Source organism: Engraulis encrasicolus, chromosome 9 (assembly GCF_034702125.1).
Source record: "Engraulis encrasicolus isolate BLACKSEA-1 chromosome 9, IST_EnEncr_1.0, whole genome shotgun sequence".
In the NCBI taxonomy this organism is placed as follows: domain Eukaryota; kingdom Metazoa; phylum Chordata; class Actinopteri; order Clupeiformes; family Engraulidae; genus Engraulis; species Engraulis encrasicolus.
Genome location: NC_085865.1, coordinates 34,191,693 through 34,205,129, shown reverse-complemented (window position 1 = coordinate 34,205,129; position 13,437 = coordinate 34,191,693). Strand labels below are relative to the sequence as shown.

Here is a 13,437-nt window from a genome sequence, read left to right as displayed (position 1 = left end):
TCTCTCTCTCTCTCTCTCTCTCTCTCTCTCTCTCTCTCTCTCTCTCTCTCTCTCTCTCTCTCTCTCTCTCTCTCTCTATTTGTCTCTGTCTCTGTTCAAAGTATGTTAGGATTTATGTATTGTGTGATTAAGGATATAATTTGAAAACATTCTACAACTTCTATACCTTATGTACAGGAGGTTTGACATTTAAAGGTGAAAGTCTCTCTCTCTCTCTCTCTCTCTCTCTCTCTCTCTCTCTCTCTCTCTCTCTCTCTCTCTCTCTCTCTCTCTCTCTCTCCCTGCCCTTCTTCCCTCTCTCACTCTTCTCCACCCACTACACTCATTACTGGGAGCAGCCCCCTCTCCCAGGGGAGCGCAGGGCTTTGATATGCATCAGCCTTCTGTCAGCGGTGATTGACTGTGTATTGACTGTATTGATCTCAATGACAGGATATGAGGGAGACGGTAAGACCTGCACGCAGGTCAACATCTGTGCCACCAACAACGGAGGCTGCTACCCACTGGCCACCTGCACTGCTGTTCCAGGTACACACACACATAAAAAGAGATGCGTAGTAAAACAATAATCACACACACACACACACACAAACACACACACACACACACACACACACACACACACACACACACACACACACACACACACACACACACACACACACACACACACACACACACACACACACACACACACACACACACACACACACACACACACACATACACACACACACTGATCCTAGTGCAGTTAGTGACATAGTGGATGGTAGGATGTCCCTAAACGCATGCACGCACGCACGCACACACACACACACACCACCAGTCAGTGTTCTCACCCATACTATGTGCAAACACTATATGCAAACAATGTACAAACGCTACAGTAGCCTTTTTCTGTTTTACAAGAGGCGCGTGATGCCTTGAGATAAGATAGAAGATAAGAGGCCATATTTAAAACACTTAGACTAACATTTACAGCTTCACTGACCTGACTTGGTCTTTAACAACACATAACTGGTTTCTGTCTTTGGAAATGCGTTATGTACACACTCACTCACGCACACACGCACGCACACACACACACACACACACACACACACATTAACACACACACGCCTTCTCAGTGGTGCTAGGTGATTTATCATTTTAAATAACCCAAGATATTGTTATTTCATCATAGTTTATTCATAGCTTATTACTGAAATTATTTCACAAATAGAAGTAACCTTATCACTTACTGAGACAGTAATAAAGCAATACAATGCAACTAGCTCTAGCTTGCCTCTACACTAGTGGTTCTCAACGGGGGTGGTACAGCCCCAAGGGGGCGTTGGGGGGCACTAGGGGGGCGTTCAAGGATACAGCTGAGAGGGGGCAATGCTTAGTTGCCATTAGGGGGCATTAGTCCATTTTTTTTTTTTATACTAAGGGGGCATTGGCAGGCTTATGATGAGGTCAAGGGGACATATGGAGGCTTGTGATGAGACCAAGTTTGTTCAAAAAAGGTTGAGAACCACTGCTCTACAGTATTTGTATCCTCCCTCCATCAGGAAGCAACACTCCAGTGTGTACCTGTCCCCCTGGCTACGTTGGGAACGGCTATGGCCCAACTGGATGCACTCAAGTCACAGACATCTGCTCCACCAACAACCCATGTGTCAATGGACAGTGTGTGGTGAGTGTGCCTGTCTCTTTAGAGTGTTCTTTAGACACACAAACACATGCATGCATACACACAAGGACTCAAGACACAGGCCCGTGCACCACGCACGCACGCACACATATACACGTATGCAAGCACACACACAGACACACAGTTACAAACATTTACAACACAATACAGCGTCTTCATCTAACCATGTGATTTGTATGCATGTTTATTAATTAGAAATGTGAAATAAGGCGCTATTGTGCGTTGCTCTGTAGGCTATCTATTTAAACAATTGTTTATGCATAACTGTTTTGCGTGTTGTCTTGCCTTTGTGTGTGTGTGTGTGTGTGTGTGTGTGTGTGTGTGTGTGTGTGTGTGTGTGTGTGTGTGTGTGTGTGTGTGTGTGTGTGTGTGTGTGTGTGTGTGTGTGTGTAGAGCACCACAACTGGCTACGTCTGTAACTGTGACCCAGGCTGGGCGGGCACCAACTGTGACCAGAACGTGAACGAGTGCACCAGCAACCCCTGCCAGAATGGGGGCACCTGCACCGATGGCATCAATGGCTACACCTGCACCTGCACCAACCAATGGACTGGCCCACAGTGCCAGACTCCCCAGCAAGGTAATGTCCTTTCTTCCACTTGTACTGGGATGCATAAATAACCAATACTGCTTTAAAGTTGTAGAGTCAATGTGGTTTGTAGTGAAGACAAAAGGCATTCAATACATTCTTTCTTCCCCTGTGATGTGCTGTAGATATCCCATGTTGCTTTGCTTTGTAGAGTATGGTGTGTAATGAGAATAAAATGCATTCTATTCTATTCTATTCTATTCTATTCTATTCTATTCTATTCTATTCTATTCTATTCTGTTCTATTCTTCTTTGTACTGTAGCGTGTGGTGGGGTCCTCAGTGGTCCTGCCGGGACCTTTAGCTATCCCACCAACCCTGGCCATGACCAGTACCCTCACCAGGTCAGCTGTGCCTGGGTCATCAGAGTCGAGTCCAACAAGGTTTGTATGGCCTTTTAAAAAAAATCCTGCCTCCTGTACAACTATTGTTTACGCTATGGACCTGTGCATATGTGACCCTCCATAATGTCCTCTTTTTCCAACTCTAATGTAATATACTGTTAATTATAATGCCATTTGCCATGTACTTTGTATAATGTTTTTGTTTCACATTGGTATTTTGCCTTTATCTTTCTGTCTGTCTGTCTGTCTGTCTGTCTGTCTGTCTGTCTGTCTGTCTGTCTGTCTGTCTGTCTGTCTGTCTGTCTGTCTGTCTGTCTGCCTGTGCATGTGCATTTGTGGTCATCAGATCATCAGGATCACGTTCCCGTACTTCCAGCTGGAGAACAGCGCCACCTGCTCCTTTGACTTCCTGCAGATCCACGACGGCGAAAGCGCGTCGGCCTACATGCTGGGCAAATACTGTGGCACCGCCGCCCCCTCTGAGCTCTTCAGCTCCCACAATTCCCTCTACTTCTGGTTCCGTGCCGACAGTTCCGTCAACGCCGGAGGTTTCACTGTGTCCTGGGAGTCTAGAACACCTGGTAGGAACCACTAGTGTTCTAGTATGATGATGATGGTATCATGTGAAGTTACCATTTGTTTGCACTGATGCAGATTGTGCTGGGGTGTCCTTGATCAGATATGAAGCCCGGGGGCCAGATGCAGCCCACCAGATGTTTTATACGGCCCTAGATTTGTGGAGAAAAAAAGTAAGAATGTCAAAATAAGAAGTAAATCTCTAGCCCATGACAAAAATGGATGCAGTGGTCTGAGTTTTCAGGTATTTAATATTTGAACAAGAACAAATGTCTTTTTTGGTCTCCATTCAATGCTCCTGATATACGCAACCACTCTCATCCACCTCAAGATGACGAACACGAAGCAGAGATTTGCAATGAGTTTGACACCCCTGCATATTCCAATTAGTTTCTTTCACATTCAGTAGAAGTCAGTGTTATTTAGTAACCCTGTGACCTTGTCTCAAGGAATGCATTTGGCATTGCACACATATGATACACATATCATTGAACACATCCAAACTTGCTATTTTAAAGACTTCTTTGACACACAATAGCCTCTTTGATACAAAAACCTCTTTCCTCTTCCAGTATGCGGTGGAGAGCTGACTGCGGAGTATGGTGCCATCAACTCCCCTGGCTACCCGGGGAACTACCCGCCCAGCAGGGACTGCTACTGGACGGTGAACGTGAACCCCGGCCTCCTCATCACGTTCGCCTTTGGCACCCTCAGCATGGAGACCCACCCCGACTGCAACTACGACTACCTGGAGGTGAGCGTTAGCTTGGGTCACTCTGAGCATTTGGTTTCTACGGTCTTTGAAGATTTGCATTCATCCAGATCATAAAAGCTCATAAAGGTTGGAGTAGGCTTCACCCAACGAGTTTTTCTTCTTTTGAGAGTGCTGACCAAAATATTGTAAAACTATTCATTCAGGTCATGCCTTCCAAAAGGTTGAAGTTCAGTTGTAACCATCCTAACCTGTTCTTGGGGATTGTCTAGTTGCTTACAACTGAGTAATTATTGATTTGTAAATACTGAGTAAATGCTGCTCGGCGCCTGGGTGGATGTTGTGTAAATCCAGCATCCAGCATCAGTGGGTTAAAGAGTAGGACTTTGAGTACGTATGTTCTTGTCTTTCTCCAGTCTGTATTTGGATGTACACTGTAATAGATGGAAATGATATGGTGTTACGTTGTGTTTATCTCTCTGGTCGGGCCTGTCTTCCTGTGTGAGCCCAGTGTCTGTAACTGAGTATACAGTTATGGGTTGGGAATAACTGGGTTATACACGCAGGTTGGAATAACTGGGATAGTGTGTTTACTCTATGTCTCTCTGACCGGGCCTGATGTCCTGTGTGTTTTAGGTAAGAGATGGACTTCTTCCTGAGGACCCAGTCCTGGGGAAGTACTGCACCACGGGTTCCCCTCCCCCTCTGCGGACCACGGGACCAGCCGCCTGGATCCACTTCCACTCCGACTACAGCGTGAGCGACCGCGGGTTCCACATCACCTATACCACCTCCCCCTGTGAGTAGACCTCCGAACCCTAGTGCAGGAAATACAGTAGGCATCACCAAAGTGGTGACTGCGGATGGGTGCCAGGTTGTCCTCCATAAGCTTTTGATGTGCCCACCAAGGATTTAAAAATATTGTGACTGACTACGAAAAGGTTTTAGTTAGTTAATTTTTTTCTCGTTTTTAATATGAGATTATTTCTTTATATCCTTTATCAACAATAACAAATAGCAAAGTATTCATAGATTTGAAAAGGAGGTCAAGACATTGAGGATAATTTTGAATTAATAAGTAGCCCTTGGTAGCCCTTGGTAGCCCTCAGTAGCCCTCAGTAGCCCTCAGACCTAAAAACATTGGGGACTCCAATCCTTGCACTGCATGTAAAGGTACTCCTGCAAAATGACGTATATCCATTTTTTAACACTTTGCGAAAGTGAGACTTTTGCATTGGGCATTATATTGGATTGTATCGCAAAATGCATTTTATCTACAGTAGATTCAAAACGTATTTTCTCAAAATATTTGAATGGCAAGAATTCGCACATTGGTGAAAGGACGTCTGAACAGTCATTACAATAATAAAATGCTAAAGTAAAAAAAATGGCGTTCACGTCCTTTTGCAACGAAACTCGTAGTGTCCTGTCTGAGTATCCCCAAAGCAAATCAGGCCCAACTTGCCTTGTTATTTACATTTGTTTATTATAACAAGCAATTCTCTCTAGCAATACAAATGGATGTCAGAATAAGTAACCAAAAAAATGATTGAGAGCGCCACTCCAGAATGTGCATGCTGAAACTATAGAGGTCTTCCTAGGATGATGTAGAGGTCTGCGGAGTATTGTAAAGAAGTCCAGCTTTAAAGCAGTTAAATTCACACGTAGTAGCAGAACCAGGGTGTGTCAGTCAGCTTAACGTTACAGCTGAGAGTCGTAAACTTAGCAACTTGTCAATTGAAGACGTCTTAGTGACATGAGGAAATACGGTTTAGGGTGAGTGCTGAACACGTGGATGACACCTTATCTTATCTTGTAGAATTCTTCAGAAGGCTGTTTTTTTTTTATAGCAGTGTATATAAAACCAAAATGAAGACAGATTTTAAGCAACAGTTATCTCAAGCCAAGCTGCAACACCCATTGGACACTGGTCAGGTGCAAGTCATGCAATTTCCTTCCTGAAGAGACACCATCACCACAGATGTTTTCTCTGTGATAATATAAAAAAATAAAAAATTGTGTAATAGGTAAGGGTGAGGACACAGTAATAGAACACACTAATACCGTTTACTGCGCGTGTGCGTGTGTGTGCGTGTGTGTGCGTGTGTGTGTGTGTGCGTGTGTGTGCGTGTGTGTGTGTGTTGCATGTATGTATGCTCATGTGTGCATTACATTGCATTGCATTGCATTACTTTACATTGCACTACATTACGCAGAAGCTTTATCTAAAGCGGCTTACAAAGAGGACATACAAAGCAAGTACAGAGTGTTGGGTGAACACTACAACTAGCATTTATTTCTATACATTCCTCCAGCCGACCCTGGATGTGGGGGCACGTACACCGACAGCGAGGGCATCATCATCTCGCCCAACTGGCCCAATAGCTATGCCCACAACCGCCAGTGCATCTACATCATCCGCATGCCGCGCAGCGAGGCCGTGGCGCTCAACTTCACACACATGGACATTGAGACACACAGCGGATGCAACTTCGATTATGTAGAGGTGAGAACCATTGCACTAACTGGGGCAGCAGTGGTCTAGTGTTTAGAGAGTTGGTCTTTCAATCTAGGGGTTGCAAGTTTGATTCCCCCTGACCTCTCCCTACATCTCCATCCATGGCTGAAGTGCCCTTGAGCAAGGCACCTAATCCCACATTGCTCCAGGGACTGTAACCAATGCCCTGAAAAATAATAACTGTCAGTCTCTTTGAATAAATGAAAGCGTCAGCTAAGTACTATGTAATGTAATGTAACTGACCTTTCATGCTAAGCTTCACGTCGTCCACGAGGGGTGTACTACATGTTCCAAGGTACGCACCAGCCACCAGTGTATGTCTGGGGTTAATCAGCTGAGATCATGGGGACTTGTTTCGAGGACGTAGATTGGTTAATAAGCAATACTAAGTTAACAGAATCTAATTGCGCAAGTAGCAAATCATTTCATAGAGGAGGCCTATTCCAAAGTTAATTTCTTTGATAGATTTCTATGGTACATTTCTGCGCAACTCCCCTAGAAAAATGTTTGTGTATGTCTATTTTCTGTATGTGAGAATGAGAGAGAGAGTGCAGGAGAGAGAGAGTGCGGGAGAGAGAGAGAGAGAGAGAGAGAGAGAGAGAGAGAGAGAGAGAGAGAGAGAGAAAGAGAGAAAGAGAGAGAGAAAGAGAGAGAGATAAAGTTTAAAAGACTGGTTAACTACTCTTTGTGTCCCCAAGGTGCGTGACGGCACGGGGGAGACGGACCCCCTGATAGGGAAGTACTGCGGCAGCACCCTGCCGGCCCCCATCACCTCACGCTCCAACGGCCTCTGGATCCGCTTCAAGTCCGACACCTCCGTCTCCCGCGCCGGCTTCAGGGCCATGTATGAAGTCGGTGAGTAGCAGAGACATGTTATGTTTTCATTTTATTTTTATTATTCTACTCAGTCATGATATGTTTACATTTCAGTTTGAAAAGATGAAGTGAGCAACAGTCAGTTTTTGCATAACGTTTTACTCATACATCCAGTTACATTCATCTCTCTACTGATTCCTTATCCCAGCCCCCATATTACCTACTGTATGGTACATGTTACTGTTCTACTTAGATTCACAGACTCAGCATAAAGAGCTTCTCTACATTCTGAAGTTGTATTGTATTTGTCTCTGTATTCTCTCTCTCTCTCTCTCTCTCTCTCTCTCTCTCTCTCTCTCTCTCTCTCTCTCTCTCTCTCTCTCTCTCTCTCTCTCTTTCTCTCTCTCTCTCTCTCTCTCTCCCCCTCCTCTCTCTCTCTCTCTCTCGTGTGTGTGAAGCTACCACTACCAGCGTGTTGGGATTTACCACCGCTCTTGAATTAACAGAAGCTTTTCTGTTGGGCTAGCACTTTCCCTCAATGTAGTCTGCTGCATTCCCCAACCGCACAGCTACACAGCCAACACCAAGAACTGGCTTCCACCAAATCCAATCATCCATCTTCGCAATGGCCAACACTCCCCCTCCTCACTCTAATCAGACATCATATCCCTTGCCGCATCTCTCTTTTCCTGTACGCAACACAAGCCCCACAACCAGGGCCACTGCACAGCTCTGGCCAAGTCTGAAACAAAGTCATCTCAAGGGGCTCCAATCTCAACACATGAAATGTAATGTGGGGACCCAAATCTGGGTCCTTTCTCCTCCTGGGCCCGGTACAACTAACCCGGTTGGTTGCCCCCGTCTGTCTGCTTCCCTGCCTACAACACACAAACACAAGACTTATCCCAACTGCATCCACGCAGTACAGTACATATTAGTGTGATTTCAGCACATAGAGGGAAGGGTCAACTACAAGAGGGTTGAATTCCACAATTTACAGTAAGTGCTGAATTAACACTGAAAAATGTAGTCTTCCTCTCATCCTCGCTCTTTCTTATACCCACAGTGACCTGGGCTCTGCCATGAGTCTTTAGCAAGGGTGTGTTTCAGATCAGCATGCGTACACATGACCTTAGGCAGAGGCAGTCAAGTAGGGGTGCGATGCGATGCGATTCGATTTTTTTCAAATTACTTTTCCATTACTATTATGTTATGGAGCTAGGGCATTGGACAGGGGCCTACTTGTGTGATTATTTTTGATACTTAAGAGTGGCCCACAATACGATGCATACATCGCTGCAATGATACATTTTGATTATTATTTACACGAGATTTAAAGCGAGATGAAGAGTGGGAAGAGTGGGATTGGTATGGTGGTGACGGTGATAGGGGAGGGCCAAATAACAGGAGAATATGAACTCCACAATAGTGTGATGCCGCAATACACTTTTCAAAATAGCTCTTTTTATAGTCGACATAGTCAATAATTTTGTTGAAAATATGTTCATCGTTCATTTGAATGAAGATATTACAGATACAGTGTGTAATTAAATGTAGTGGTTTTGTTTCAAAATGTGTTGAGCCCATTTTCAAATATGACTTTTTTATTATTATTTAGTAATAAAAGAATATGTACTATGTAATATGAAGTTTTGCAGCCAAAGATGTTGGTAACTGGTAATTCATAATGGTGGCCATGGATCCACCTTTTTATGTATGAAAAGATTATGAATCTCAGAAAGTGATCGTGATGGTAAGTATTCATGAAAAATATTTGTGAATGGACCATAATGTACTGATTTTACAGTTTTACTCATTTTATTTAATTCTGACTTCAACTAACCCATATGTCCTGTGTGTGTTTCCAGAGTGAGAAGTCCGCATCCTTTTTGTTGTTTTTAATTTTTTCATGGCAGGATAACGTTTCGACCTCAACAGTCTTTGCGGACTTCTCACTCTGAAAACTACAGTTGGCCTTTGTCCTGCACCTTTCCCTGGGATGTGCACCATCCTCTCCTTCAACTGTGTGTGTTTCCCCCACCCTACCCCACAGCTTGTGGTGGCGTTCTGACAGGGACCGGCCAGATCCGTACCCCGTTCCACCCTGATGCCTACCCCCACAACAAGGAGTGCGAGTGGGTGATCAACCAGCCCCCAGGCTACGCTGTCTCTCTGAGCTTCCTCACCTTTGATGTGGAGGGAAGCAGCAGTTGCCGCTACGACTATGTTGAGGTATGGGCAACAGAACGACAGTGTATTACGACAGCACAGTACATACAACAGCACACAGGGCAGAGCACAGCACAGCACAACAAGTCAAGTCAAATGTATATAATATAGTACTGCTATATATGTACTGCACAACACAGCACGGCACGGCACAGCACAGCACAGCACAGCACAGCACAGCACAGCACAGCACAGCACAGCACAGCACAGCACAGCACAGCACAGCACAGCACAGCACAGCACAGCACAGCACAGCACAGCACAGCACGACACGACACGACACGACACGACACGACACGACACGACACAACACAACACAACACCAAGCCAAATGTTTAGTACTGCTATACTATAATACTGCTATTTGAACTGAAACTGGTGTGAGAAACCCCCATACTATCTACTACCTGTACAACTGTTTGTACCTTTTATTTACCGGCATTTACTCTGTGTGTGTGTAGGTGTGAGTGTGCAACTGTTTCATTTTGGCTTGTCACAATTGTATTGCTGTCATTGTTCTTTGAAGAAAAAACAAATAAACACATTTAGAAAAAAAAAATGTCTTCCCCACAGGTCAGAGACGGAGCCTCTTCAAGCTCTCCTCTGATTGGTCAGTACTGTGGGAACCAGATCCCGACGATGCTGGAGTCTACCCAGAGGTCCATGTACATCAAGTTCAAAACAGACGCCTCCGTGTCCAACCATGGCTTCACTGCTTCCTACACCTCCTTCATTGAAGGTACAGCATCTGGACTGGTGGCCCATCACCATGACGTGACCAGTCATCATGACCAGTGTTTGTAAACATCTCTCACTAAAGCACATGTGTCAGTGCCGTTTCAGCAGTAGCACACGTTAGGGTGGTGCAACAACAGCCAGTGTAGATGCTATGGTGCCACGTCTGGGCCTAAAAGCACATCTTTTCCCCAAATACACCTTTCACTTCAATGAGCTACGGAAAGTTGTGTGTAAAAGAAGAACTGTGGCATACAGTATAACGTTCGTTGACCACTATGACCTGGACAAATAAATATCTTCAGACTTGCTGTGACAAGTACAGATATAGTACACATACACTCGCCTCCAAAAGAGTTGTCGCCTATCCATCTGTTTGGAATAACAGCTAATAACCTGACTTTCAATTAATCACTTGGCTTCAGAAGTCACTGATATGAAAGCTACAACCCTCCCGAATGAAAATGCATGCACAAAAATAAATTTCATGCACCAAAGACAGATTGACCCTTTATTGAACACAGACAGGGCAGATTTTGACAAGACAAAAGTTTTGTCGCCTATGGAACATAATGTGAAAAAACAGAAGATAAGTCACTTCAAAACACTTCAAATACGCATATCGGGTGTCATACTTAATCACTGATTCACTCACACCTCTCCAGAAAATCAACTTTGGACTTAGGTGTATGTTTAGGGTCATTGTAATCATGGAAAGCAACACAATGAAAATCAATGGAGTTCAATGAGAGATGGTGACATATTTGCTATTCGTAGAGCAATACATGTTTAACTTCATAATTTGATCAATGATAAAAGCCCTCAAACACCTGCAGCATTCATGCAGCTCCTCATAAGAGCTGTACCTGTACCATGTTTCACTTTCTGGAGAGGTGTGAGTGAATCAGTGATTAAGTATGACACCCGATCTGCATATTTGAAGTGTTTTGAAGTGACTTATCTGCGCATTTTCACATTATGTTCAATAGGCGACAAAACTTTTGTCTTGTCAAAATCTGCCCTGTCTGTGTTCATTAAAGGGTCAATCTTTCTTTGGTGCATGAAATTTATTTTTGTACATACATTTTCATTCGAGAGGGTTGTAGCTTTCATATGAGTGACTTCTGAAGCCAAGTGATTAATTGAAAGTCAGGTTATTAGCTGTTATTCCAAACAGATGGGTAGGCGACAACTATTTTGGAGGCGAGTGTAGAAAAGCAAAAACCAGGTCCTCTACTCTCTCACACTAGGGTGACTGTAACTACAATACTATTACTAGCTGGGTCACTTAAAAAAAAACATTTTTCACATTGACGTTTTGACATTGACATTGACAACAATGTTATGAAATACAACTGTTTAGTGCTCATGTATATTTTTCTGTATCGTTTTTTTTATACATATTTTGGGCCTTTTATGCCTTTATTTAGCACAGAACAGTTGGATAGTTTGACAGGAAATGAGTGACAGAGAGAGAGAGAAAGAGAGAGGGGAAGGATCGGCAAAGGACCTCGGCCTAGAATCGAAGCCAGGTCGCTGGCGTAATGGTATGCCATCTTAGCGCATTGAGCCACGTGCCCCATATTATCATTATTTTTTGTCACCTTCTCCAGGTTGCGGGGACACTCTTACGACCCCCAGCGGCTCCTTCCACAGTCCCGGCCACCCGACCAGCTATCCCCACGGCGCCAACTGCACATGGTACATCTCCGTTGCCGCCGGCAACCTCATCCGCCTCTCCTTCTCCTCCTTCAACCTGGAGTACCACCAGAATTGCAACTACGACTATGTGGAGGTCTACGACAATGGCACAGCCACCACTGGCACCCTGCTCGGCAGGTAGGTCACTATATTGCTTTGTCTCATTCTTCTATTGCGTAGTTCCATTGGTCCATTGTTAAGTTGCATTGACAGGCCAAAGGTCAACCCCAAAGTTTACCCCTCCCACCTGTAATCGCTGCTCAGTTTGGCAGTTTGGCAGTTTGGCGGTTTTCAGTATTGTAAGACCAAGCTAGCATCCAGGATTACGTGGAGAACTAAGTCCCAATGGCATGCATTTCCCCTCTTATCCGTTCTGCACTCTTTCAATGCCTATTTTTTTCCTTGATGCAATTGATCTGTAGTATCTCTGTAGTAGGCGGTAAAGCAATATATTTGGGTTGTGTTTTGCCTTCAGGTACTGTGGTCGGTCAGTACCTCCATCTCTGACCAGCACGGACAACCTATTGACCCTGCTCTTCGTGTCGGACGTCAGCCAATCAACAGAGGGCTTCGCCGCTAGCTACGTCTCCATAAACGCCTCTACAGGTGCCCCCCTCCTTCACAGTTACTCAGAAATTGGTCATGTCTCTGTTAACAAAAGAATATCCAAAAAAAGTATTACCTTGTGGTAGGCCTACTGTAGCCTGGTCCTGACCATCCCATAATACTACCATTTCATTTTGTATTTATGTTATGGCATTTGTTTGCTCTGAAGCGATTGCAGGAAGCAGGAAGTTCGCACTCATTTATGGTTTGAAATTATTGGACACCTCTCACCCAATCGCCGGCAGTTACTCAACAACAACATAGCGCAGACTAATGGCTTTGGCGCAGATGTGTACGTCATTGTCACAAGCGTCCTCCCCCTTTCGCCCCCACGTGGGGCGCTTATTCGCTTATTGGCTGTTTTCTGGGAGGGCCTGTCCTACTGCTCCAGGCACTCCACAGAGAAGCACGGCCAGACTACCGTAGTGGAGCCAATCCTTTGGCGGAAGTACGTAGGATGACTCGCGAGGGGTGGGCGATATGGCAAAAATGTTGTATCACGATTTTTTAACATGAAATCTCGATATCGATTTTTTATCACAATCTTCCATCCAAAAAATAAAAACAACAAAAAACAACTTTCATATACTTGCAATTTGTAATTTGCAGTCAATAAAATGTTAACACACTGATGATACTCTCATAAAGTGTACAAGTGGAATACAATAATGTAAAGAATAAAGTGAAGACAACAACACAAGTGAGAAAACGTCACTCTGATACTGATAATAAACATTCGAGACAATATTTTACTCAATATCACGATTCACGATATAATATCGTCATATCGCCCACCCCTAGGCCTACTGTGCGTTGTACTCAGAAATAGGCAAAGTACAGGTGTTATTTTCTTGTACGTTTTCAACGATCTACCTGCCAAAGTCACCGAATTGCATCAGGTTGCGGTATTGAATTA

General features: G+C 44.3%; 1 protein-coding gene across 1 annotated transcript in view; it reads left to right on the top strand.

The window, feature by feature from the left end:
• Positions 1 to 13,437, top strand: part of cubn (cubilin (intrinsic factor-cobalamin receptor)) — a 90,822-nt gene that overhangs the window by 8,292 nt on the left and 69,093 nt on the right. The window contains exons 10-22 of the mRNA XM_063206973.1: positions 433 to 528; positions 1,554 to 1,678; positions 2,090 to 2,276; positions 2,549 to 2,667; positions 2,975 to 3,209; positions 3,777 to 3,958; positions 4,553 to 4,715; positions 6,232 to 6,422; positions 7,133 to 7,289; positions 9,304 to 9,482; positions 10,053 to 10,218; positions 11,828 to 12,053; positions 12,391 to 12,521. Coding sequence (XP_063063043.1) covers positions 433 to 528; positions 1,554 to 1,678; positions 2,090 to 2,276; positions 2,549 to 2,667; positions 2,975 to 3,209; positions 3,777 to 3,958; positions 4,553 to 4,715; positions 6,232 to 6,422; positions 7,133 to 7,289; positions 9,304 to 9,482; positions 10,053 to 10,218; positions 11,828 to 12,053; positions 12,391 to 12,521 — 2,157 coding nt within the window. The remainder of the gene's footprint in view (positions 1 to 432; positions 529 to 1,553; positions 1,679 to 2,089; positions 2,277 to 2,548; positions 2,668 to 2,974; positions 3,210 to 3,776; positions 3,959 to 4,552; positions 4,716 to 6,231; positions 6,423 to 7,132; positions 7,290 to 9,303; positions 9,483 to 10,052; positions 10,219 to 11,827; positions 12,054 to 12,390; positions 12,522 to 13,437) is intronic.